This window comes from Gossypium hirsutum, chromosome D02 (assembly GCF_007990345.1).
Source record: "Gossypium hirsutum isolate 1008001.06 chromosome D02, Gossypium_hirsutum_v2.1, whole genome shotgun sequence".
Lineage (NCBI taxonomy): Eukaryota > Viridiplantae > Streptophyta > Magnoliopsida > Malvales > Malvaceae > Gossypium > Gossypium hirsutum.
This window is the reverse complement of record NC_053438.1, coordinates 65,106,634-65,129,369: the sequence shown is the minus strand read 5'-3', so window position 1 is coordinate 65,129,369 and position 22,736 is coordinate 65,106,634. Positions and strand designations below refer to the sequence as shown.

Here is a 22,736-nt window from a genome sequence, read left to right as displayed (position 1 = left end):
CTAAACCTAATGGCCCGATGGCCCAACACCTAAAGACAGTTAACAGAAAACCCTAGCAAGCTATCGCGCCGCAATCAAACACAGGCTCTGCCCTCGCACGTGCACCACCGCCGCGTACCACACCTCCGTACATGCCACGTCCACCACCTCCGTACACCAACTGGCCTCCGTACCTACAAAGAAGACGAAAACAACACAACAAAACAACAATAACAATAGGCCAACATATAAAAAACGGAAGAAATAATAGAAAAAATGGGAGAAAAGGAAAAAACCATTTTTGTAATATTCGGCATTATAAAAAGCTGATTGATTCATTCTTGTAAGGTTACACACACAAATATTGTATGAAAGAAAAATTTTGAAAAGCAATAGAAAAATAGTTTCTAAAGGTGATTTATTTTTCGAGTTCTTTTTTCTTTCGATTTTTATCTTTGTTTCATATATATTATTTTTAATAATAATAAATAAAAGAGAAGGGAAGGGAGGGATTTACCTTCTCGGCTCCGATTAGGTCCTCGTTCGCTTCGTCGTGATCGGAGCTCGAGCGAGGACAGTGGGGCGAGGACTGACGGAATGTTTATGCAAATGTTTTTTTAACAGAAACTTGGTTTAAATGGTGCATTGATACGGCGCCGTTTTAACAAGGAATCATAAGAGTCGAAACGACGCTGTATAAGGTGTAGACCCGCGCGGTGACCCGACCCGGGGAAGGATCCGCGCGTTTTGGCCTCTGTTGGGAAATTTGCGTAAATGGTCCTTTCCTTATTGTGGCGTGTCCAAATCGATTCTTTGCTTTTTTTAATTTTCACCCTTTAATTTGATTTTTGTTTTATTTTGACCCATGTTATTGCACAGCGTTTTGGGAAGCGGGATATTTCCCACTCGACCTCCCCATATAATTCGCGCGGTGCAATATAGTCTCCCACTTTGTTTTAATTCTATTAATCGCTTGTTAATTTAGATCTAATTGCGATTTAACCCTTTTTTTACATTTGTTTCTTTATTAATTTATTAATTAATTTATTACTATTATTAGTCTATACGCATGTTATTTATATTTTTTTTTCTCATATATTACTTATCTAAATTAATATATGTATATAACTTTATGTATTTTGATATAATACTTATTTTTAAATTTATTGAGATACCATTATTTTATGAAGTATTTGTTTTTTTAATTGTATTTTTATTTATTTCAAATTTTCATATATGTATATATTATTTATTTGAAATTTATTTTATTTATAATTTCCCTTCTTTCATATTTCTTAAGTTATTTTAAAAACTTGTATAATTTCATGTGTGTTAATTTGTTTGGTGCTTTGATTGATTTTATATTCATTAGCCTTTGAATGTTAGCATAATATGTAATATAAGATGGTTGCCCTTATGTAGGTAGTATTGTTTATATGTATTTTATCGATTCTTTGTTGTTCATTAGTTTACACTTAGCTTATGAATTTTTCTTTCGCGATACATATTGTCATCTTATTGTGTTTTATTAAAATGACTACATTTTATTCGAGCATTAAAATCGTTTTATCCATAAATAACGCAAATACTCGACATTTGAAATCTTCGAGAAAATTGAGCCCTAACGTATTGGGTTCCAATTTTCTTTGTCAAATCCAAATAATCGAAGATATTCTTTAATCAAAACACATAAATAAAAAAGCTCATTCTTGGGAATTCGATATGTCGTGTCTTAACGCATTGGATATAACATGTTGTTTTCTCGAGACGAGGATTCTTCTAAAAATAAAGGTAGCATGCGGTATTTAGGAATTTCGGGAAATTGAACCCTAACTTACTAGGTTTTAATTTTTCATTTGACCCAAATAACCAAATATCCTTCTCAACATGCACGGTTTTTTAAAAGTCAAAAGATAAACTTAATTTTGAGGACTTAAAATGTTGCACTCTAACTCACTGAGTGTGACAATTTATTTCTTTAAAATAAATGAGTCTCATCATCCAATTCAATTTATTCAAGTTAAAAAGATCATATTTTAAAATCTTTTCAAATTTTCGACACTAAGACATTAAACAATCAATTCGGTACCAATTTTGGGCGTCACGAGGGTGCTAACCCTTCCTCGTGCGTAACTGACTCCCGAACCTGATTTCTCAAAATTCGCAGACCTAAAATTATTTTCAAGGTGATCCGATCACACCTCAATAAAAGATCGGTGGCGGCTCCAATTTTTGTTTTTTTTTTGTCGACAACAAATTTTTTTATTTTCAAAAAAAAATGGTTTCGACAATAATAATTGTAACTATAACCCAAATTGTCTCTATTCAAAGTTTCTAAAAATCATAAAACCATCGACTCGAATGTTATACCTTGAACGGATCAACACCTGTCCACTCCGCATTCCTTGAATGTACTACTAGCCTGTGAATTTTAGGGAACAAGTGTGAGCTTTTCCAAGCTCAATGAATGTTTAGAATTACCGCAAAGCATACATAACAACATAAGTTAAACAAGAGTATACTAAGGCACATTCACAACCATATACTCATGAAATCAAAATAATGTATTCATGCTTCATTGTCTCACAAGTCTAGCATATAATCTCACATGCATTTACACACAGCATAACTCATATATATATAATTCAAATAATGATAATTTGGCAGCTTGAGATTATAAAACATAAAAGTGGACTTTATCATCACACATTGGATAAATAGATCTCCATCACACCAATGACTCAAAGAGTCTAGCATGTCTTATCAATGTAGCATAAAGCTAAACACTCTCCAACACACCAACATGTCTCGATGAATAGAGCTTAGCTCGACATTCCCTTATCTCTCCAATCTTTCCCGGTGCCTCAGTACCTAAATCACATAACACAAAAGTGAGTACTACTTACAATCCTATAATATGCCAACTATATCCAACGGTTTCAAAAGATCACAAGGCCAAAATATTCATCATTACACATATTTAATTATTGTTTTAATACACATAAATTCTATTCATATTCATCAATTCACATCACAATCTCATACACAATGCATGCTTATCGGATTCACATTTAATTGTACTTTAAGTGCACAATAATGCTCATTGAGCTATCAAATCTCAAATCTCATTTGTGCATGTTAAAAATAGTATATCTCATATTACATTCACATATTTTCACGTATTACCTGTTGTAATAGCATCACACAACACAATCCAACTTACTGAGGCATAACTTTTCGACACAAGCAACAAGTTTAGAAAAGACTTACTTTCAGAACTTAGGATAGGGGTTTAGGCTAATATTAAGCTCTTGATTAACACCATGAATCGCGCATACCAATAGCGACTCCGGGCACTCACTGATCACATTTTCACTTACTAGCTGAAAGCTTAAACAAGCTTTTCCTTGCCTTTAGACTTGCTCGTAGTGGCTCTCGATTGATCCGGCACTTTGCACACATAACAAATACATTCTAAACTCATTAAAAATAGCCTTGAATACAACCAAACAGCAAAGAAACATAATTCAAGCCTCTCATTTCTCATTACCGAAAACTAGCTAGCTTTGCCAAAATTGAAGTTTTGACATTCTAATATTTTTTCTAACCCTCAATTTTGAATTCAAACATCCTACATTTCATTTAATTTCATATCTAAATCATTAGTTTTACCTAAATCCATGGTTCTAAAATTTTCGAAAAACTAAAGCTATCAAGATCATGTAAAAAGGGAAAATGTTTGATTCTTAAATATCCTGTTATGAATTATCAAATTGAAGTGAAATACCTTCTAATTAGGTTAGAATGAATCAAAAATCACTTTAAAAATGTGGGTTTACTCAAGATTTCGTGATTTGCCATTTTTGAATCCAAGCTTGCTTTAAAAATATTAAATCTAAGTAAATCTTCAAACAATCTTTTAAAACTTAATTTGAATTAAAAACACTCTTTATTTAATCCTAATAAGTCATAATATTACCTTAATTCGATGAAAATGACGATTTACAACTCTAATTCAGGGTTTAAACTTAAGAAGAACAATGAAAAAATTGGGGAAGAAAACGTGATTTTCCTTTAAATTTGGGGGGTTATTTTGGTGTTGGGGAGGTTAATAAATCTAAAAGGATAAGTCAATTTTGAAGGAACTCTCTAATTTAGGTTTAAGGAAAATTTAAATGAGTTTAGGTTTTAAGAAGAAAGAAGACGGTGGTAGACTCCATGTAGAAATCTAATTTTCAAAAATTAGGCAATTTACCCTTTTGGTCACTCCCTGTTTCTTCCCTTTTCCAATCAAGTCCTAACTCAATTAAAACCCACTATTTTCAAATTAGACTTCGTAATTAAATTTCATTTTAAGTCAATTAATAAAATAAAAATATGATTATACTATTTTGATATCTCAACTAATTATTTACGACCATAATTTTGGTATCTAACTTGAACCCTCGATTTAATAACCCGATTCTACTACCTCGAAACTACTAGGTTGAATTTTGAGATGTGACACCAATATATTTTTTAGGGTTAAATCATTATTTGAGACCTGAACTTAGCAGCAACTCCCACATTAAGGCATAGATTTGATTAGGGGCGAAACCAGGGGTTGGTAGGGCCCTGACCCCCCTAAATAGGAAAAATTTTTCATTTAAGCCTTTTGAAATTTTTAAAATTTTAAATTAGTAAAAGTAAAATTACACTTTAGCCCCCTTAAAATGATAAAAAATTGATTTAATCTTTTAAAAATTATAAAGATAGAGGCTATTAAAATGGTGGAATTGCATTTTTATTATCATAAAAATTATAATTTAATTTTGGCCCCTAAAAAAATTTTATAACTTCGCCCATGAATTTGACCCGACCCACGAGTACTTCTAGATAGAATCCAATCTAAAATTGATTGAAATTTAATTTTAGCCCTAAAAAATTTCTAAGTTCGCCCCTAAAATTTGACTTAACCCAAGAGCTCCTCTAAATAAAATCCAATCTAAAATTGATTGAAATGCAACTAACCATCCAAAATAAGGAAGCCGAAAAGATGGAGTTATATGGTTATGGGCATTGGCCTTGACCAGTAAAAAGGAAACGTCGGTTTATTTAACCGTTGCAAGAGTGGAGGTCCCATTTCCTTTTGTTAAATAAAATTCCAAAGGAGAACTCAAATCCCTCCCTTTTCTCCAACGGCTATTTCCATTTCTTAAATAATTTTGGCCCCAAAGTCTTAATCAAAACCCCCTCTCTAGCACAACCTCCAACATCATCGTCCTCTTTTAATTCTCCTAGATTTTCTCTCACTGACTCCCCCCGGAAATCTTGCTTGCAATTAATTCCAGCTTTGATATCAAAATGGAACCAAGTTCGACCCCACCTTCACACCGCTCAAACCCCATTTCTCACACCAAATCTGCTTCACGTCTAGCAAGAATCGGCTACTCTGTTGTTGAATCCGGAGAACAAGAAAGACCCACCATCCCCCATCTTTCTTTGGACCACATTTCGCCTTCCCCCAAGAAACTAACTACTCCAGCTTCGCCATCCCCTCTTTCTCTCCGATCATCTACCAACTCTCTGCCTCTCCAAGAACTTTTGCTTCTCTCCCCTGCATCTCCTCTGAGGAGATCAAGAACCCGACTCGCCGATAGGCTCGAAATGGCGGAGGAAGTTGGTGCGGCGGAGCTAGGTGGTGGTTCTCGTAGGAAATGCAAAAGCAGGGCTTCTCAGACGGGTGTTTTGGGATGTGGGACCCCTAGGAACAGTAGAAGGTCGAGGAGGAGAATGGAGATGGAGTTAAGAGAAGATAGGGATTTGGTTTTGGGAGAGGAGATGGGGAAACCAAGGAAAAGGCGGCATAGTGGGAAATCAAAGAAGGAGAAACTCAGTTTGGTCCCTGCTCTTCCTTCTTCAAGTATACATTATGTTTTTTTCTATGTTTTCTTGTTTTTGGCTCTCTTTTTTACCTTATTCTTGATCTTTCGTTGATTTTTTTTAATGGTTCTAGAAGCCGATGATTGTGAAAAATGTAATCTTGATCGAATGGGGGAGATGATTAGTGATCTGGTTATGTGGAGGGATGTTGCAAAATCAAGTCTGTGGTTTGGATTTGGATGTTTATGTTTCTTATCCTCTTGCTTTACCAAAGGTGTTACTTTTAGGTAATATGCCAATGGCCACCTGCTTTTGATCTTCCATTCATTTTCACTTTGGAGTTCTACACTTTTACCTAACTCTCATATTGTTCATGTCTGTAGCATTTTCTCGGTGATATCTCATATTGGTCTTTTGTTTTTGGGGGTTTCCTTCTTCTCCAACTCCATATATCAAAATGTTGACAAGATGAATGAGTTCAAGCTAAAGGAAGAAGATTTTCTCAGACTAGCTAAACTGATTCTTCCAGCTACAAATTTTGCAATTTCAAAGATGAGAAAACTCTTCTCTGGGGAACCATCCATGACCCTCAAGGTGATCCACCAAAGTTCAAATGTCATTCCAAGACTTATGGTTAGGATGATGATGATAACAAAATGGGAGAAGGTTATATGAGGCATGCTTTTTTTTCTGCCTGCAGGTAGCTCCATTGCTCCTCCTTGGAGCTGAGTATGGCCACATTATAACCCTGAGGAGACTATGTGCATTTGGTATATATATCCAAACTATCTCCCAATGCATCTTTATTAATGAAGTTTGTGTTTACCTAAAAATTCTGAAGTGGAATCATTGTTTGCTTTGGAGCAGGATTTTTCATCAGCTTCTCCGTGCCAAAACTGTACTCTCGCTACGCTGGTCTGATAAACAAAAAGGGTATACAATAATAACCTCTCAAAATACGTGAATATTTGTTTTTTGGTATCTGCAAATTAGTTATGGAAGTAAATTTGTGCGTGTGCAGCTGAGTACATGAAAGAATGGGGCATGGAAACATGGGGAGCTTGCTCTCATAAAAAGCTTGTGGCAGCTTCAGCAGCAACAGCCTTTTGGAATCTCTCTAGTATTAAAACCCGTATTTTTACTGGTAAGTTGAATATAACAGTGACCTTGGCTACGATTTTTTGAGATCTTTTCTTCACCCTTGCATTGGCTAACTTAAGTTATTTGTCTCGCAGCATTCATAACTATGGTGATAATCCGGTATTGCCGGCAACATCTAGTGCAAGACTCGGTTGAAGTGGAGGCCGAAGAAGTGGAACAAGAGCTGTCACAGAAGGCCCTGGTGGTAGCAGGAGAGGAATCAAAGAAAAACTAATTTGGTTTTTTTCCCTTATCCTAACACAAATAAACTACTGTGATAAAGTTGGATTCTTTTTAAGGCTGATCAGATTTTTAACAGAATAAAAACAATAAACACCAACAAGATGCATTCTTGTTTGAGTTTGACATGTATAATAGAGAAGGAATTTGTTTCTTTTGTTCTCCTTTGATCATCTACATGTTCATGCCATTGACACTTGGGCTTGCAAGGTGGTGATTTTACTTAATTTGGCAGAGATTAGCCTCTAAATGAAAACTGGCATTGAAATTATTAAATAACACTATGCTAATTCATCCAAAACACAATCATTTTTCTCAAAATATATATTTTATGGAACAAACAACAGATTAAAGTCCCGTGACCAGGTGGGGTTGCAGTTGTAGTCGGAACAAGGTAACAAGAATATCCTCTCAGCTGGAATTGTCATACATTAAGCGGATATTACAGCCCTAAGAAGAAGAAATTGCGTCAGTACTGTCAAAGAAGTCTTTGTTTTTCCTTGAGCAAAAAAGAAAAGTTACATCAGCTTTGACACCATATGAGGTCCATAGCATAACACGAATCAACAAAAAAAAAGGTATATACTAGGATTTCAACCCCAACAATAGCAAGCATGTTAGTGGGGCAGCAATGAGCAAGCATGCCAATGCATTAAATGTTATTTAATCTATTTCAAAGGGCTGATCCAACCACTCAGGACAAGAGTGAAACCCCCCCCCAACCCCTGGGGTAAACTGAATCTGGAGAGTTATCAAGTTCAACTAGACAATACCAATGAGGGCAATGCCAGATATATTAAGAACCCAAAATTAAGAAATGTGTCAAATAAACCTTAAGTTAAAACACACTGTTTTGAAACAGGAAAATAACCAAGGTAGGGATATGACATATAAGCCCAATGTAACCCAAACAACCACTTCACATTCCTTCAGCTAAATACAATGATGAAAATGAGAACTAATAATACGCTTCCAGAATGGCATCGTCTGGTTAGCCAGGTCAATGTGTTTTTGCACCATTTGACATAAAAGATGAGCATGAATGTGATACATTAAAATCATATTATCAATAATCTATGATTCATTTCACATTAATTGTCTATGAGCTACAAAAGGCAACACAAATAACTGACAGAAAGTATTAGCACATTTTAGGAACTAAAGCGTAATGCCATCTACTGGTCCATCTAGGTTTGAAAGACTAGGAAATTCGACTTGGCTCCTCATCAGCTCATTGAAAACTTCTATTTTATCCGCAGACACTCTTAGAAGGGAGAATTGAGTGCATTAAACTAGCTCCAATCCTCTGAACATTAGTCACACATCATCATTGCAAGCTGATTGAACAGAAATTATCAGTAAGCTCCTTATTGATTACATTGGATTTATTCTTATATCAATTCCAATCAACTGAAATGCTTACGTCAAACATTTGGACTATATATCTGAAACTTTACAATAACAAAAAGATGTAATATGGGCTAATGCATGAGTTTACAATTATATTTAGATAAAGAGAGTTTTTTTAGCAGTTTGACCAAGGCTACTTATGCAAAAAGAAGCAAGTTTTTTCTAAGATGGAGCACATTAAGCATGTGAAGAACTCCATGAATAGCATTCATGAATATCCAGGGCTACAAAATATAAGAGATGCATACAGTTATATCATTGTCATCTTAAAACAAAATAAAAGGTCCATGTGGTAAAGAACCAAGGAGCTTCTTATCAAAAAAGTTAGACTGAAACTTCTTATTGAAACAGATAAAGCAGGTAGAGGAAAACAGAATGTCTTTATGAGGAAGCATTCAACTGAAAGCCTTAAAAGACTAGAGAAAAACCACAAAACAAATATTAACCCTCAATTTATGTTGTCTTCAATCACTTCTTCGAAATAAAAAACACAGTAGGTCTAGTCTAAGAATGATGCAATGCCTAACTCAAAAGCTTGAAGTTAATTGAATGTTGTCTCACTATTCATGAAATAAAATTCATGACTCAAATCACAGGAAAACTGAATTAAGCATTCGCTAAGACCACTACTGCAAACAAGTTCTTTTAGTTTTACTAGGACAACACTAACAAGTACCTAGGAGATGCTACTTACCAAAAACCAAACCAAAGAAAAGGAGGTAATAATAATATCCCAGATAACAAGTCCATGGTTTAGACAAAGTGACAAGACCACTTCTCTATTGAACACAGGTACACAACAAAAACAGACAACAGATATATGTTTTTATACTCGGTTTTCTAATCAACCCATCTTACAAGTATCGACGTGGTTTCAAAAGATTGAGCAAAATACAACGAGGCAAAACAAAAAGATAAAGCAAATCGATTCTTCTTGAAGCTCATAATAAACAAGCCCAGAAAGCAAATAAGGCAGCAGATTGAAATCTTAATACCTTCCGAGAGCCAAACATAGCTTTGGCGAGAAATGGTGAGCATCGAAGTCATCAAAGCCGAAGCAGTCGCCGAGTGATACGGCAGCATCGATTCCAAGCAGAAACTCGCTTCAACTGGACACCTTTCAGCACCCAAAAACAAGAATCCCTTTTATATACTGTAAAAAGCTTTGATTTTTTTTTCCTTTTTGCTAGTTTAAGATGAAAGGGGTACCTGCAAATGCAGTTGGAAAGAGGAATCCTGGAGGAGACACGAAACTGCGATGGTGCAGCTTTAGATTGTGGGGCGAGCCGAGCCGCAGCGTTGCGAGCAGAACTTGATCGGAGAACTGCTCTTGCGGCGGCGCCAATCGATGCCATTGGCAACTTTGTGGAATGAGATGAAGTCGAGATATTCTAGATAACCAAAAATATTTCTTCTTTGTTCTTTCTGCTGCTGCAAGGATTTAGATTCGGATTCGGAAGCCTTTCCAGAGCGGGCGAAGTAGAGAAGCCAGCTAAGTTGGATAAGTGGGTAAAAAGATAATGGGCCAAAGGCTAAAAAAACCCCTTTTTTCTTTGTAAAAGCTACGGCCCAATAAATACTTAATTCGCCTGCAGAAGGCATCGTACTTAGCTGTACTCTTTATCAAGGGCAAGGGCAAGGGCAAGGGCAAGGGCAAGGGCAAAAGTTTCGACCTTTATAATTCGTTATATGCAGGCAATACGAATTTTTGGGAGCTTTTGAAGAAGGCAATGGCTTCTCTGTTCAAGGTATTTTATTTGCTTCCCAGCTGCTTTCAATGTGAATAAGTTAAATGATAAATTTTCTCTCCTTTTTTGGGGGGGATTGTTAAATTATAGGACCCAGCTAAGCTTTCAGCGTACCGAGACAGAAGATTCAATGGTTCGCAAGAGGAATTCGAGCAAGCGCTCCTCAATTCGACAACCGTCTACATCGGAAACATGTCTTTTTACACTACTGAAGAACAAGTTTATGAGCTTTTCTCTAGAGCCGGTGAAATCAAGAAAATTATTATGGGCCTTGACAAGAACTCTAAAACGCCTTGCGGCTTTTGCTTTGTCTTGTAACTCTCTCTTCTTTTGTTTACCTCTCCTAAATCATGTTAATATTTATTTTAAAGCTCTTAATTGGTTATTGGGTGTTTTTTTTCATCAGGTACTATTCTAGGGAAGATGCAGAGGATGCTGTTAAATACATTAGTGGGACAATCCTTGATGACCGCCCGATTCGTGTAGATTTTGACTGGGGATTTGTTGAAGGAAGGCAATGGGGCCGTGGTCGAAGCGGTGGCCAAGTGAGTTCCCTGCAATTTTCTAAATGCTTGCGCCAATTTCATATTTTAATGAAATTTTGCATTGTTTTGGCTTTTTGAATTGGATGTATGGTTATGGACTTGTGTAATATGGACCTATGATATGTACAATGGGATAGAGAGAGTGTTGCTAAACTTCCGTTTCTCATGTGTTTATGCAGGTGCGAGATGAATATCGAACTGATTACGATCCTGATATCCCTTCTGTTGTTGGTTTGGAATTTAATGCTCAGAGTTTCTTATCTTATTCTGAAACTAACCTGCCATGTATAAGTATATTGATACTGATAGCCTAAAATCGATTCACAATTTTGGATAATCACTTGTTTCCTATCTCGTGAGATCTTATGCATAGACAAATATGATTGTTGAAATAAAGCATTAGGGTCCCTTTGGAATGTCTTCTTGTCCATATATTGTCTTCTTCCTTAATGTGCTATACGCAGAGGTGGTTATGGAAAATTAGTTCAAAAAGAGTTGGAAGCACAAAGACAGCTTGTAGATTATGGTGCTGGGTCACTGGGCTCATTCCCACCGGTTATGGCCCCTCATTGTGAGTTCCTACAGACTTTTAAATATAGCTCTGTAGACTCTCTAGTTTTGGAGGTGTTGGTTAAAATTATTCCTTCTTTTGACTCATAAAACCATGATGTTGCTTATTGTTTTCTCCTTGTTTTAAAATGCTTGAGTGGGAAGAAACAGGCTTTCACTGGTTAGTTTGGTTAAATGTTGGAAACCTATTTATTTTAGTTATGATGCTTGAAAGTAAGTTTGGATGGCATGGGATTTGTCATGCAAGTAGGCTTAATGACCCTCTCCTATAGTAATTTATGAACATATTTGGAAAAGTAGGCTTAATTTCATATTCTTGATAGATAGTTCGTTTGCTTTTGGCTGTGAGGTCTTATTTTTTCCCCTTGTTTCTCAGTTTATATAAATCTCATTACTACATATCATTTGATCCCTGCATAGTTTAATCCTTTGTTCCGAAGCAAATCTCCTGGATGGCTTTTAACTTCTTATGTGTTCATGGGCTTCTTTGTCCATAATGTGCATCTCATGTTGTTTTGGGTGTTAATATGCTCAGAGAAAGGATTTAAACTGACATGTTGTAATTTCAGATGGTAGGCATGGAGGGGGCCGTGGTCATGGTGGTTCTTATCGTCATGGGAGAGGTATTACCTGTGAGTTGCACTAATTATTCTTGTTACATTGATATACGCTTGAGCCATTCATAGACTTGATTGATTGTTGGTGAAGCAGATTACCATCGGAAGCGACACCGAGATGATGACCACTATGCACGTGAGTCCTCAAAGAGAAACTCGGATCATGAATCCAGGAGAGCCTCTGACCATGACGCTAGACCGGTAATGCTTCACTTTTTATGATAATTTCTGCAATCCATCCTTTTTGTTGCATATTTTGAAACCGTAATTTTGACTCAAACAGGAGAAGAATCCACGTTTCCGAGAGAGCGGTGATTCTGATGAAGAAGAAGAAGATGATCGTAAACGGCGATCTTAATAGATACATTATGTTTTAATTAAGTGTAATATGTGAAGTAAGTTTTTGGTGTTTTTATGCATTTGTTAAGAGGTGCTCCAGACACAGAACAATGAGGAGTTTTCTTGGTACAATTGGTAGGACACCAAATGCTGCTTTAGCGCTTCAGTTGTTATGTAGGGCAGTATGCTGCAGCTGTCTTTTAGATTAGATGTTGGTTTTGGGCATTTGTTGCATGTTTAAAGGTCAAGCATTGTATTTCTTTTTTATTTATTTTTTTTTGACAACTAATCTGATATCTGTTGTTATATCGTCCTTGATTCTGCTTTTCAATTGAGAGCCATGGCTAGAAATGTTGTTTTTCAACAGATGAAATGGGATGCAAGTGTAAGACAGCAGGCCATTCTTATTCTCCGCATGGAAAAGGGAGTTGGTTCACTGGTTTACTATTTGACCGGTGCGAAACTTACTACACTGAGTCCAAGACTCGGGGTCCTACAAAGAACAGGTTAAAGTCTGGATTCTCCTATCCAAGCTGTCTATCTCCGGTCAACTTAACTTTGGAGGAACAATAGAGTATTAGGCAGGGCTACCGAGTATCGTGTACAGATGGTAAGGGAAAATTGCACCGCTTATCCCAAACAAACTGGTATTTTGTATAGGAGATGGATGGGGATGATAATGTAGTAGATTAGGCGTGAGCCTGAGGATTGTTTTATCCATCTTCGCCTCCCTTTCTTGCATGGATCTCAAAAACATCCATCTTCATACATATCTAAAACTGTTTTTAATTGAGTATTTTAAATTTTATATATTTAAACATAATTTTAATATATTTTAAATTTTCACCCTCGTATGTATCTATATTTATACTATTATTTAAAAGATTGACCAAGTTGATGTCACCAAGTCGTAAAATATAGAAAAATGTACACGATGAAAATTAAAGTTGGACCCAACACGCCATTATATTTAACTATCATTTTAATTAAAACATAATTTATTTGTTATGTTACTTCCTAAAATTTATTTATTTATTATATATTAGATAATGTCATATTTGGTACCTATACTTTCATAAAATATTCAATGTGGTATTTTTACTTTGAAAATGTCTAATGTGATACTTAAACTATCAATATGTGTTTTATTATGGCTTACTGATAAATTTAGCCACTAATGTTTATATGTTTTGTCAAAATAGTCCTAATTGTATTTTTAAGCCTTTTTTGGCCATCAACCTTTGTTCTTTTTATCAGTCTGTTTTTTCTAACATATTTAATGAATAATTTGAAGATTTCAATTTTTCTTTTCTTTCAAAAGGTTTCAACCTTTCGTACATATGTTTACTGAGAAGTTTTTCTACTGAATTAATTTTTTTAGATAATTATGTTTATTTTCTTTAAATTAAGAGTTTTTTTTTAATTTAATGTATTATAAATTTTATTATTTTTCGCGTGTAATTATCTTATTGGGTTATTTAAGTAATAAATGATATCTAATTAGAAATATTTCAAATATGAAATTTCACATCATCCCCATTAACTTTTTTAATGGTACTTTCATTAAATCTATTAGAAAAAGCAGGTTGAAAAAAGAACAAAGGTTGATGACCAAAAAAGGCTCAAAAATACAATTAGGGCCATTTTGACAAAACATGTAAACGTTAGTGGCCAAATTTGACATTAAGCCTTTTATTATTATACATGTACTTTCGTAAAATGTCCAATTTTGTAATACTTGTACTTTGAAAATGTTTAATATGGTACTTGAATTATCAATGTGTTTTATTATAGTACCTGGTGTTAACATCGTTAGTGAATCGCTAAACTAGTTAATGAAAAATTGACAAGTAGAATTTTTTCCAAATTAAGTCCACACGAATAATATAACATTATGTGAAAACTACATAGAATAAAAAAAATACCTAACCATAGGGTTAATAAAAAAAGCAGTCAATACTAATTTACATGAAAGTACACTTTCATGGATAATAAAATAATTTTGTTTAAAAATAAATTAAAATATTATTTCAAATGGAATATGCTTTGAAGATGACTATTTACTTAAAAAGAAGATTTTTGCTCATGTAAGTTTAGTATTTATTTATTTTTTATTAATGATATGTTTAGTTGTTTGTTATTTGTTTTTTTTTTTGTTTTTTTTAGTTTTTAAAGAATAATATATTATCCATGTGGATTCGATGATTAATAAAAAGAATTTTACTATTAAATTTTTATTGATTGATTTAACAATTCATTAACGTTGTTAACATTAGCTACCATAACAAAAACATATTGATAGTTCAGGAACCACATTGGACATTTCAAAGTACCGCTACCATATTAGACATGTTATAAAAGTACAAGTACAATAATAAAACACTTATTGATAATTTAAATATCACATTGAATATTTTTAAAGTACAAATACTATATTCAACATTTTGTGAACGCACAAACATTGCACGTGTACTATAATTTAGTGTGTATATGTGTTTTTAGTACACATTATATATATTAAAAGATGCACTGAATATTTCTGGGTAAAAAAAAGTTTAAAAGGCAGAGTAGAGCAAAACCGAAGCAAATATTTACCCAAAAAAATCCGTCCCGTTAGAAGAACGCCGGTGCAGAATCCTTGTATCTAGTCTTGCCATTCCTGGAGATAGCGACAATGTCCTAAGATGTATCTTAGTTTGCCTTGACTTGTAGTTGTTTACTTATAATCTGCAGCAAGTAACCATCACTTGTTTCATTTACTCTTTCCTATTGTTATTTACCAGTCTTTAAATGTAGCGAGCTATGCCCCGCACCTTTGGACGGCTGAAAGTTTAGCTTATCCGAGAGACAGAACATCGATGGATAACAAAATGCCCAAAAAGGCAAACAAGCCAACTGAAATTGAATGAAGCCCAGTATCCATTTTTTCATTCGTTAATAAGCCTTAAAACCAGATTATAATATTCATTACAATTACAAATACATCTATCAACTTTTTGTGTGACAAAATTGTGAATTGAAACAAAAAGAAGCTGCCTCAGCTTACTACAACCTACATTTAGTTGAGGGTCGAGCTCAAAAGTCACGAAATTCAGGAATTGCAATCAACTAACATTCGGCAACAGAGAACTGCAGATATGCAGTGCTGATGCTTGTTCAAGGAAGTTCCACAGGACAACTCACTCAACCTCTTTGATTATTCTTCTTTTACGAACTGGTTCAGTCACAATGCTTCCAGGGGCACTGTGAGCTTTCCTTCTTTGTTCTTTCCTTCTTTCTGCTTCAATCATAGTGCGTCTGAGGTTGGCTGCCTTGTAAACTGGTCTTGGCAAGTGCCTGTGCCTGCATAATCATAACCAATACAGGAGCATTAAGAACTTACTACAAAATCACTACTAATTCTCTTGTGCCTAAGTTCATTTATCTAAGTTGATAAAATAGGGCTTAACAGATAAATTTCCTAGTGCATAGTTTTAAAATCCTTAAAATGTCCACCCTAGGGGAACTCCCTAAAAAAAGGAAGTCAAATATGGGTATTTTATTGACATTGCCACAAGTTTATAAACGTGAACCAAGTCTCTTCAGATTCAATTTACCTCACAATACGCTTAACTTCAGGCAGATGCTTGTAACGATTCTTAACAGCTTCAAGATACTCATGTTTCTTTCTTTCCCTTGGAAGTACCTGCATAAAGCAGAAGAATGGATGAGATATTTAAGTGAGATACAATAAGAGAAATTACTTTTCAGGCAGAAGAATGGAATTCGTTGGTTAAGTAAAAGTAAAAGGCTAGAAGGAAGCAGTGAAAAGAAAATAATTTTTGAGTGTGCTCGGTAGGAAAGAGAAGTGAGAGGAAAAAGTTAGAGAGATGATCATTTTCCATCCTAATGCATAAAACAAACCATGCCAAATTGAAATGATAAGAACAGAGAAAATAAGGGATGTATGTTAGTTCAGATTTATGCATTTTTCAAAGTTTCTTTTCCTTTCCTCTTATTTTTCAACTCTACCAAGCAATGAAGGGAAGAACTTACTTTTTCTTTCAATTTTTACATCTTTCCTACCAAGCACCAAATGAAAAGAAAAATGCATATTGTCTATCTTTCTACTCCATCAATTTTCCATCTTTCCAATTTTCTTTCCACTCTACGAAGCAAAGCCTAAAGCTACATCACAAAGTCTTGGAGTCTAAATAGACCAAATATTCTCTGTTATAAATGCTGATTCCATTGATAAGACAACCTCAACAAATTTCTCAGACGCTAGGTAATATGACCTAAATGTAGAAACCCCAATGAATCATGTGAAATGAATAGATTCTTACCACTCCCAATTGTTCTGATGCTTTAGCTTTCCAGAGCCTAAGGTTAGTATCATCACTTCCCGAAATGACATAACTGGCATCACAGCTATACTTCACACAGAATACCCTAAAAGGAGAGGAAAATTGATCAGCAAACAATAACAGATTCAATAAACAGACAGATTATTATTATCTAAATTATTAGAAACTAAACCTTTGCATTCTCTTCGTATGGTAGATTTCTCGACTGTGACCACCATTATACTGGAAAATTCTGACCTGTAGAAAAAAGTTCGTTTAGACACTAACAATGGCCCTGATGAACAAAAACAATGCTGCAATTGAATTAGAAATAAGAAAAGAAAGACTCACTGTTCTATCATAAGATCCAGTTACAAATTCCCGACCAGTTGGTGAGAAATCAATATCCATTCTGGAAGAAAAAAGGAAGAACTTAATATTTTCAAGAAAATATATTACTTAAACATAAAGTAACAAGACTAAAAATAGGTCATACACTGCAGAAACATGATCTTTGTGCACACACTTGGCCTCCTCCAGCTTTCTGGCATCATAGCTGTAGCAATTGCAATCCTCATTTGCCTGCATTTAAAAGAGCTCTTCAGAACAAATAATTCGTTCCTTTTTCCTTTTCTTCCTATTTCTCATTTTTGCTCTTTTTCGATGGGTGGAGTAATGCTGCCAAAAAGATCAACTAACAGACAAGATTTGGCAGAAATCTTAAAGATCAAAGAAGCTTCTATAAGTAAATGGAAGGACACTTCAACTTGTCACACTTACCGCGGTGAAGTTCATAGGCTCCATTGGGTTCCAAGCAATAGAATTGGTTTTCGTCTGCAACAAAATAAAAGTCAGATTCCCTTTGACGAATCACTGATTTTACAGTATTACTGAAAAGCTATCACTAAAAGCAAAGTTCCAAATATTAACCACTGAAAGAAAGTATTCTGCTGAGCTCTTCAGAAATCTACATTTAACAAGTTATACATCTCTTTTAAGGAAAACTACCACAATTTATAATTAGATAAAAAAGGACCAAAAAATTATCCGACTTTTTATCCTCTCAAGCAAGAATACCAGTTCCATGTTTTCATACTCAACAGTGTCGAGAATTACCCTCATAATAACTTTCCTTGCCGGGGATGACATCCGCAGATCATACAATGTTATGCTCCGATCACTAAAAACGGAAAAAATATATGCAAATAATCATATACTCTTTATAATACATATAATACATACTAGAACATTGAAAAGGAGAAAATATATTTTCAGGATGCCAAAACACGGAAAACGTTTTCAACACCACACCACTGGCTTGAAGCATATTTCAAAAGTTAATGACATACCATCACCCATAAAATCCCTTAGATTAAAGGATACCATAAATCATATTTAAATTAACAAAAAGGTCATACATTTTCAACTACCTATTTTGATGGAAAGCATCAATAATAGCAATATAAAATGACACTTACTCAGCAGCTGTCAGAGAAAGAAATAAACAAGTACATAGTGTGTCATGGGAACCCAATGGTAGATAAATATGTTATTAGAAGACTACACTACACTGTTTTGGTGTCTCTAAAAGCCAAGCTAGTTGACATTACGGATCTCACCACTACAATGTGGCTCCCTCTAATTTCATCTTTAATTTATACTTAAAGTAAGGAAGGCTGAAACATGAGCTACTAGATTACATTTAGTATAACTTGATTTACCCATATGAACATCATCATTCTGTTTCAATCATCTATTTTAACTTTCTTGGGACAGAACATATGAGATTTGAAAACTGAAAGGTTCTAGCATTACATGCATTTTCCATTTTCATCAACCACATAATATTGTAACCAGAAACAAGCATCTACACATACTTAGCTGATGTTGCCAAGATATTTGGCTCTCCTGGATTAAATCGAACAGATATAGTTGTGTCTGCTCCCCAATCAAAAGTGTTCACTGGCTGAGACCTAATTAAAGAAAGCCACATTCACATAAAATAAATATATAAATCAGCATACTGCAGAAGGAAAAAGAATAAGATATGTTGAGATCAAAACCTATTGTGATTCCATATATCTACTTGAGCACCAGCTGTGGCAAAGAGATCACCATCCCATTGGTGATCAACAGCCCTGAAGAAAAATAAACGTTACAATTTACACCTAAGGAGGAGAAAAAAACGCAAGAAGGAAAGGCTGAAAGAATATTGATAATTTCTGAATGTCATGATCCTTACCGGAATGCATTCTTCCAAACATAAACTGCTACTGGCTGAACAATACAAGTTGTAGATATTTTAGAATGATAACAATGGAATACTTGATCAAAAAAGATAGAAAGTAAAAAGGGGATGAAGAGAGGAAGAAATCTTTGCTTTTGTAGAAATATGAGAATATTGTAAAAAGACATACCTTAGCTGAATTATCGGAAAGATTATCTGAATCTGCAAGATTAGCATCAGGAACATTCCAGAGCCTAACACTGAAAAAAGAAAAGAAATAACAGTGAGAAAATTTAGGTGATACTTAGAGATAGTACATGTGTTTAAGTTCCAGATTAATCAACTGTCACTACAGATCAAAAATCAACTTCAGCTATCGAAATTTGTCTTACGTGCAATCACTGCCACATGATACAAGAATGCTTCCATCTGTTGATACTGTCAAACCTTGTACAGCACCTTGGTGACCAGGAAATTGACAAAGTGTTCGCCTTCAAATCAAAATTTCAAAAATAAATGCAAATTGCAATGCATTTTAAATGATAATGTAACAATATAAAACCTACCAAAAATCCATCAAAGGAGAAGAATAAGATAAGTTAATAAAAATGATATTTGAAACCACTACAGCTACCAATCATTATAATACGACATTAAAATTGTAAAGAAAAATGTACTACGAATACCTGGAAGCTAAATCCCAAAGTCGGATATCTGCAAAAAGATGGGAGATGAGAAGTTAGAATCTTTTGCAATAACTTAGTCTTACGATGGCATTAAAATTTGGTACTAAAGAGATGGAATATATATATTACCTCCGTCGTCAGAACCAGAAAAAATTGCTTTCAAGTAATTTGGGTTCTTTGCCATACACTTAATGGAATCTCTATGCCCATCCATAGCTCCAATAAAGGGCCTTGCAAATATCTAAACTAAGAAATCAAACGTTGAGTGAAATTTCAAATTTTAAAAAAATCAAACTAATTCAATCCGAAATTGATAATTTACCTTGTCCAATTTGGCAGCGTTAAGAGCTCGGACGTACTCGACGGCTTTCTCTTGGGATCGTAAGCTGGGGTCGAAATTACGAAACACCCTCTGCAGATCTTGGCTTCGTTCTCGAGTGAACTCATCTGTAGAACGTGATATTACTTTCACCTTCATTTTCTTTCCCTTCCTCTTTCTCTCTCCCTCTCTTTCTTCAGAGAATCTCGGTCCTCAGAAAACAAAACCCTTATGGAATGGAAACTAAAACCCTAGAACTAGAAGACAGAGAAAAGCAGGGCCAAACAGTGAGTAGATTTCAGTTTAACTAGATAGGCAGGGTTCAGTTAGATAAAAGCCCAATACGAGCAAATCAGTTTTTTAGGTCTATATGGACAGCAGAGTAATTAAACAAAAATTGTAATTATTAGGTTAATAATTATATTCACTTTTAATTACAAAGAATTATAATTATCTTGACATGTTTCACTAACGAGTGTAATTATATTATAATTTTTATATCATGTTTAGTACTACAAATTATAATTACATAATTTATATTTTTTAAAAATATTAATGACTATAAAAATTATTAGCACGATAAAAAAAATTCTAAACAAGTAACAAAAATTAAAACCAAACCATCATATGTATCATGTTTGTCAAAAGAGTGGTTGATAATACGATTACTAATAAAAATAAATAGCTACACTTCTATCTAATTATTCTAGTGTTACATATTTGTTAGATCATTCCCTCTTTAATATTTAACATAAGCTCATTTTCATCAAATGTTACTCTTTGGCCGAGTTCTCCATCATCTAAATTTGAATTTGTATTATTAAGATTACCAAAATCTTTTTTTCCATGTACTATTTGAAGTACAAATCATCTCAAATCCACTTACAAATGAAGCTTTGAAATATGAAACATGCTAGTAGCATCCAACCTTTTTTTTTATGTCATACCAAGATGGCGTTGCAAGTATGGGAAATATTTTTTTTAGAATAACAAATGTTCTCTCAACCATATTTGGAAGCTTTAAATGTTTCATTAAAAAGTTCGCGAGCCATCCCTGATACTTGTGTCTAACTCTGTTCTCTCAAATGGTATCATACCTTACTATATGTACAATAAAACCTTTTGTATTTGTATAATTAACATCTATCATATAATATTTGAATTCACGGTGTAAATAGTATATAGCTTTAATCATAAAACCTTTTATAAACTTAGTGTCTAATAACTTTCATAACACTTGAAAATAATATTTTTTTGTCATAAAGTATTTTTACAAATAAGTTATGATAAACTATAATATGTTTTTTTTTACGAATAAGCATAAATTTTTTATATTATATAGCATGAACATATAAATAAGTTATGTCCATACTTCTCGACAATAACTTCTATTTATAAACAAATATATTATAATACTTTATAAATTACAATAAATTATTTTTATAGTATAATTTTTTAGTATTTATGATATAAGAAATCTTTGGTCATAATCATCCCAAACATTCATACATATTCATGTTTACAATATAAAAATTTATAACTTAATTTAAAATTAAATGGTGTGATTAGTTGCATAATCACTTCAATTCTTATTCTCCCCATAAGAATTAGAGAGTGTCTCAAATTACACCTGATCCAGTGGAATCCACCAACATAATAGTTACTCAAATAGGTCACATTTGTATAATTATACGCAATTAAATTTAAATTCAATTTTTAAGTGGCTTTCTAAACACTTCTGTCTTTTAGATCAATAAAAATATAAATCAAAATTAATTAATTAATAACCATAATTGAGAATATTTTAATGAAAATTTGACTAAAATATAAAAGAAAAAATCATTTTAAAATTAATATTATAATTAAACTAGTTTCTAAAGTCACTGGCTTTACACATTATTTTACACATTTAATTGTTTAATTAGATTTTAAAATAATTTTTTAATTATTGTAATTAATTTGAAGTGATAATTATTATTTAAACTTTTAAATATGATTAAAATATATTAATTTATTTAACAAATCAAATACTTCAATAAAAAATTCAAAAATTATAATTAAAGCATTTTTTTACCATATTTAATGTAGAATATAATTTTACTCCATATAATTAATACAAAGCAACATTATTTAAAATAAGAAATAATAAACATAAACAACATATATATATCAATTATTTTCATCATTCAAATATATTGCTACTAAAATATTTTCTAATCATTATTAAAATATTTGTACAAACTATAATAAATAATAAATAATAAATTAAGCTCTTCCTTATTCAATTATTATTTTTTGATAGTGAATAAATTTACCATAATAATTCATAGATAATATATAATTAATACAATTATACTTATATTATATTATATAAATGTGTTGTTTATAAAATTTTATATGAAATATAAAGTTACCTGTTGTATAAATAATTAATTTTTTTATTTAAAATTAAAGTAATATTTTTCGTTAATGGAAATATATTAATTTAAATATAAATTAATTCAATGTAAACTTTAAGTGTTTTATTATTGTATGATTTTTTTATACAATATTGGGTATGAGATGGGTTCAAACGATTTGAAATCATATTTTTAGTTATTTTTAAATTTAATTTGTTTTTTTATTTAGTTTCTCACACAACGTTATATTATTCATGTGAATTTGATAATTTAGAAAAATAAAATTCTACGTGTTAATTTTTCACTGGCTCGTTTAGTAATCTATTAACG

At 33.2% G+C, this 22,736-nt stretch overlaps 4 protein-coding genes across 8 annotated transcripts; 2 read left to right on the top strand and 2 right to left on the bottom strand.

The window, feature by feature from the left end:
- Positions 1 to 5,132: 5,132 nt before the first annotated feature.
- Positions 5,133 to 7,471, top strand: LOC107909269 (reticulon-like protein B18). Of its 2 annotated transcripts, none has more exons than XM_016836740.2 (7): positions 5,133 to 5,854; positions 5,975 to 6,128; positions 6,225 to 6,435; positions 6,542 to 6,611; positions 6,709 to 6,774; positions 6,863 to 6,985; positions 7,077 to 7,471. In XM_016836740.2, the coding sequence occupies exons 1-7, from the start codon at positions 5,323 to 5,325 to the stop codon at positions 7,214 to 7,216; spliced, it is 1,296 nt and encodes a 431-aa protein (XP_016692229.2). In that variant the 5' UTR covers positions 5,133 to 5,322; the 3' UTR covers positions 7,217 to 7,471. The 2 variants fall into 2 exon arrangements, with proteins under 2 accessions (XP_016692229.2, XP_016692227.2); XM_016836738.2 differs by having other exon boundaries at positions 5,135 to 5,881.
- LOC107909271 (protein NUCLEAR FUSION DEFECTIVE 6, mitochondrial) lies at positions 7,468 to 10,165 on the bottom strand. 3 transcript variants are annotated; one of them, XM_016836744.2, is made up of 3 exons: positions 9,841 to 10,165; positions 9,627 to 9,748; positions 7,468 to 8,558 (listed from the first exon to the last, which is right to left on the bottom strand). In XM_016836744.2, the coding sequence occupies exons 1-3, from the start codon at positions 9,984 to 9,986 to the stop codon at positions 8,539 to 8,541; spliced, it is 288 nt and encodes a 95-aa protein (XP_016692233.1). In that variant the 5' UTR covers positions 9,987 to 10,165; the 3' UTR covers positions 7,468 to 8,538. The 3 variants fall into 3 exon arrangements, with proteins under 3 accessions (XP_016692233.1, XP_016692234.1, XP_016692232.1); XM_016836745.2 differs by having other exon boundaries at positions 7,468 to 7,671; positions 9,841 to 10,153; XM_016836743.2 differs by having other exon boundaries at positions 7,468 to 7,720; positions 9,841 to 10,133.
- Positions 10,166 to 10,217: 52 nt separating this feature from the next.
- On the top strand, positions 10,218 to 12,756 carry LOC107909270 (nuclear cap-binding protein subunit 2). 2 transcript variants are annotated; one of them, XM_016836741.2, is made up of 8 exons: positions 10,218 to 10,379; positions 10,470 to 10,693; positions 10,786 to 10,924; positions 11,104 to 11,137; positions 11,385 to 11,495; positions 12,064 to 12,126; positions 12,206 to 12,312; positions 12,395 to 12,756. In XM_016836741.2, the coding sequence occupies exons 1-8, from the start codon at positions 10,362 to 10,364 to the stop codon at positions 12,467 to 12,469; spliced, it is 771 nt and encodes a 256-aa protein (XP_016692230.1). In that variant the 5' UTR covers positions 10,218 to 10,361; the 3' UTR covers positions 12,470 to 12,756. The 2 variants fall into 2 exon arrangements, with proteins under 2 accessions (XP_016692230.1, XP_016692231.1); XM_016836742.2 differs by having other exon boundaries at positions 10,219 to 10,379; positions 12,064 to 12,117.
- Positions 12,757 to 15,351: 2,595 nt separating this feature from the next.
- On the bottom strand, positions 15,352 to 20,326 carry LOC107909268 (DDB1- and CUL4-associated factor 13). The gene is made up of 16 exons (XM_016836735.2): positions 20,011 to 20,326; positions 19,818 to 19,929; positions 19,689 to 19,716; positions 19,395 to 19,493; positions 19,193 to 19,262; positions 19,018 to 19,052; positions 18,839 to 18,913; positions 18,653 to 18,748; positions 17,892 to 17,955; positions 17,556 to 17,609; positions 17,272 to 17,357; positions 17,127 to 17,187; positions 16,969 to 17,033; positions 16,776 to 16,881; positions 16,047 to 16,135; positions 15,352 to 15,792 (listed from the first exon to the last, which is right to left on the bottom strand). Exons 1-16 carry the CDS (start codon positions 20,164 to 20,166, stop codon positions 15,630 to 15,632), a joined length of 1,359 nt encoding a protein of 452 aa, XP_016692224.1. The 5' UTR covers positions 20,167 to 20,326; the 3' UTR covers positions 15,352 to 15,629.
- Positions 20,327 to 22,736: the final 2,410 nt, after the last annotated feature.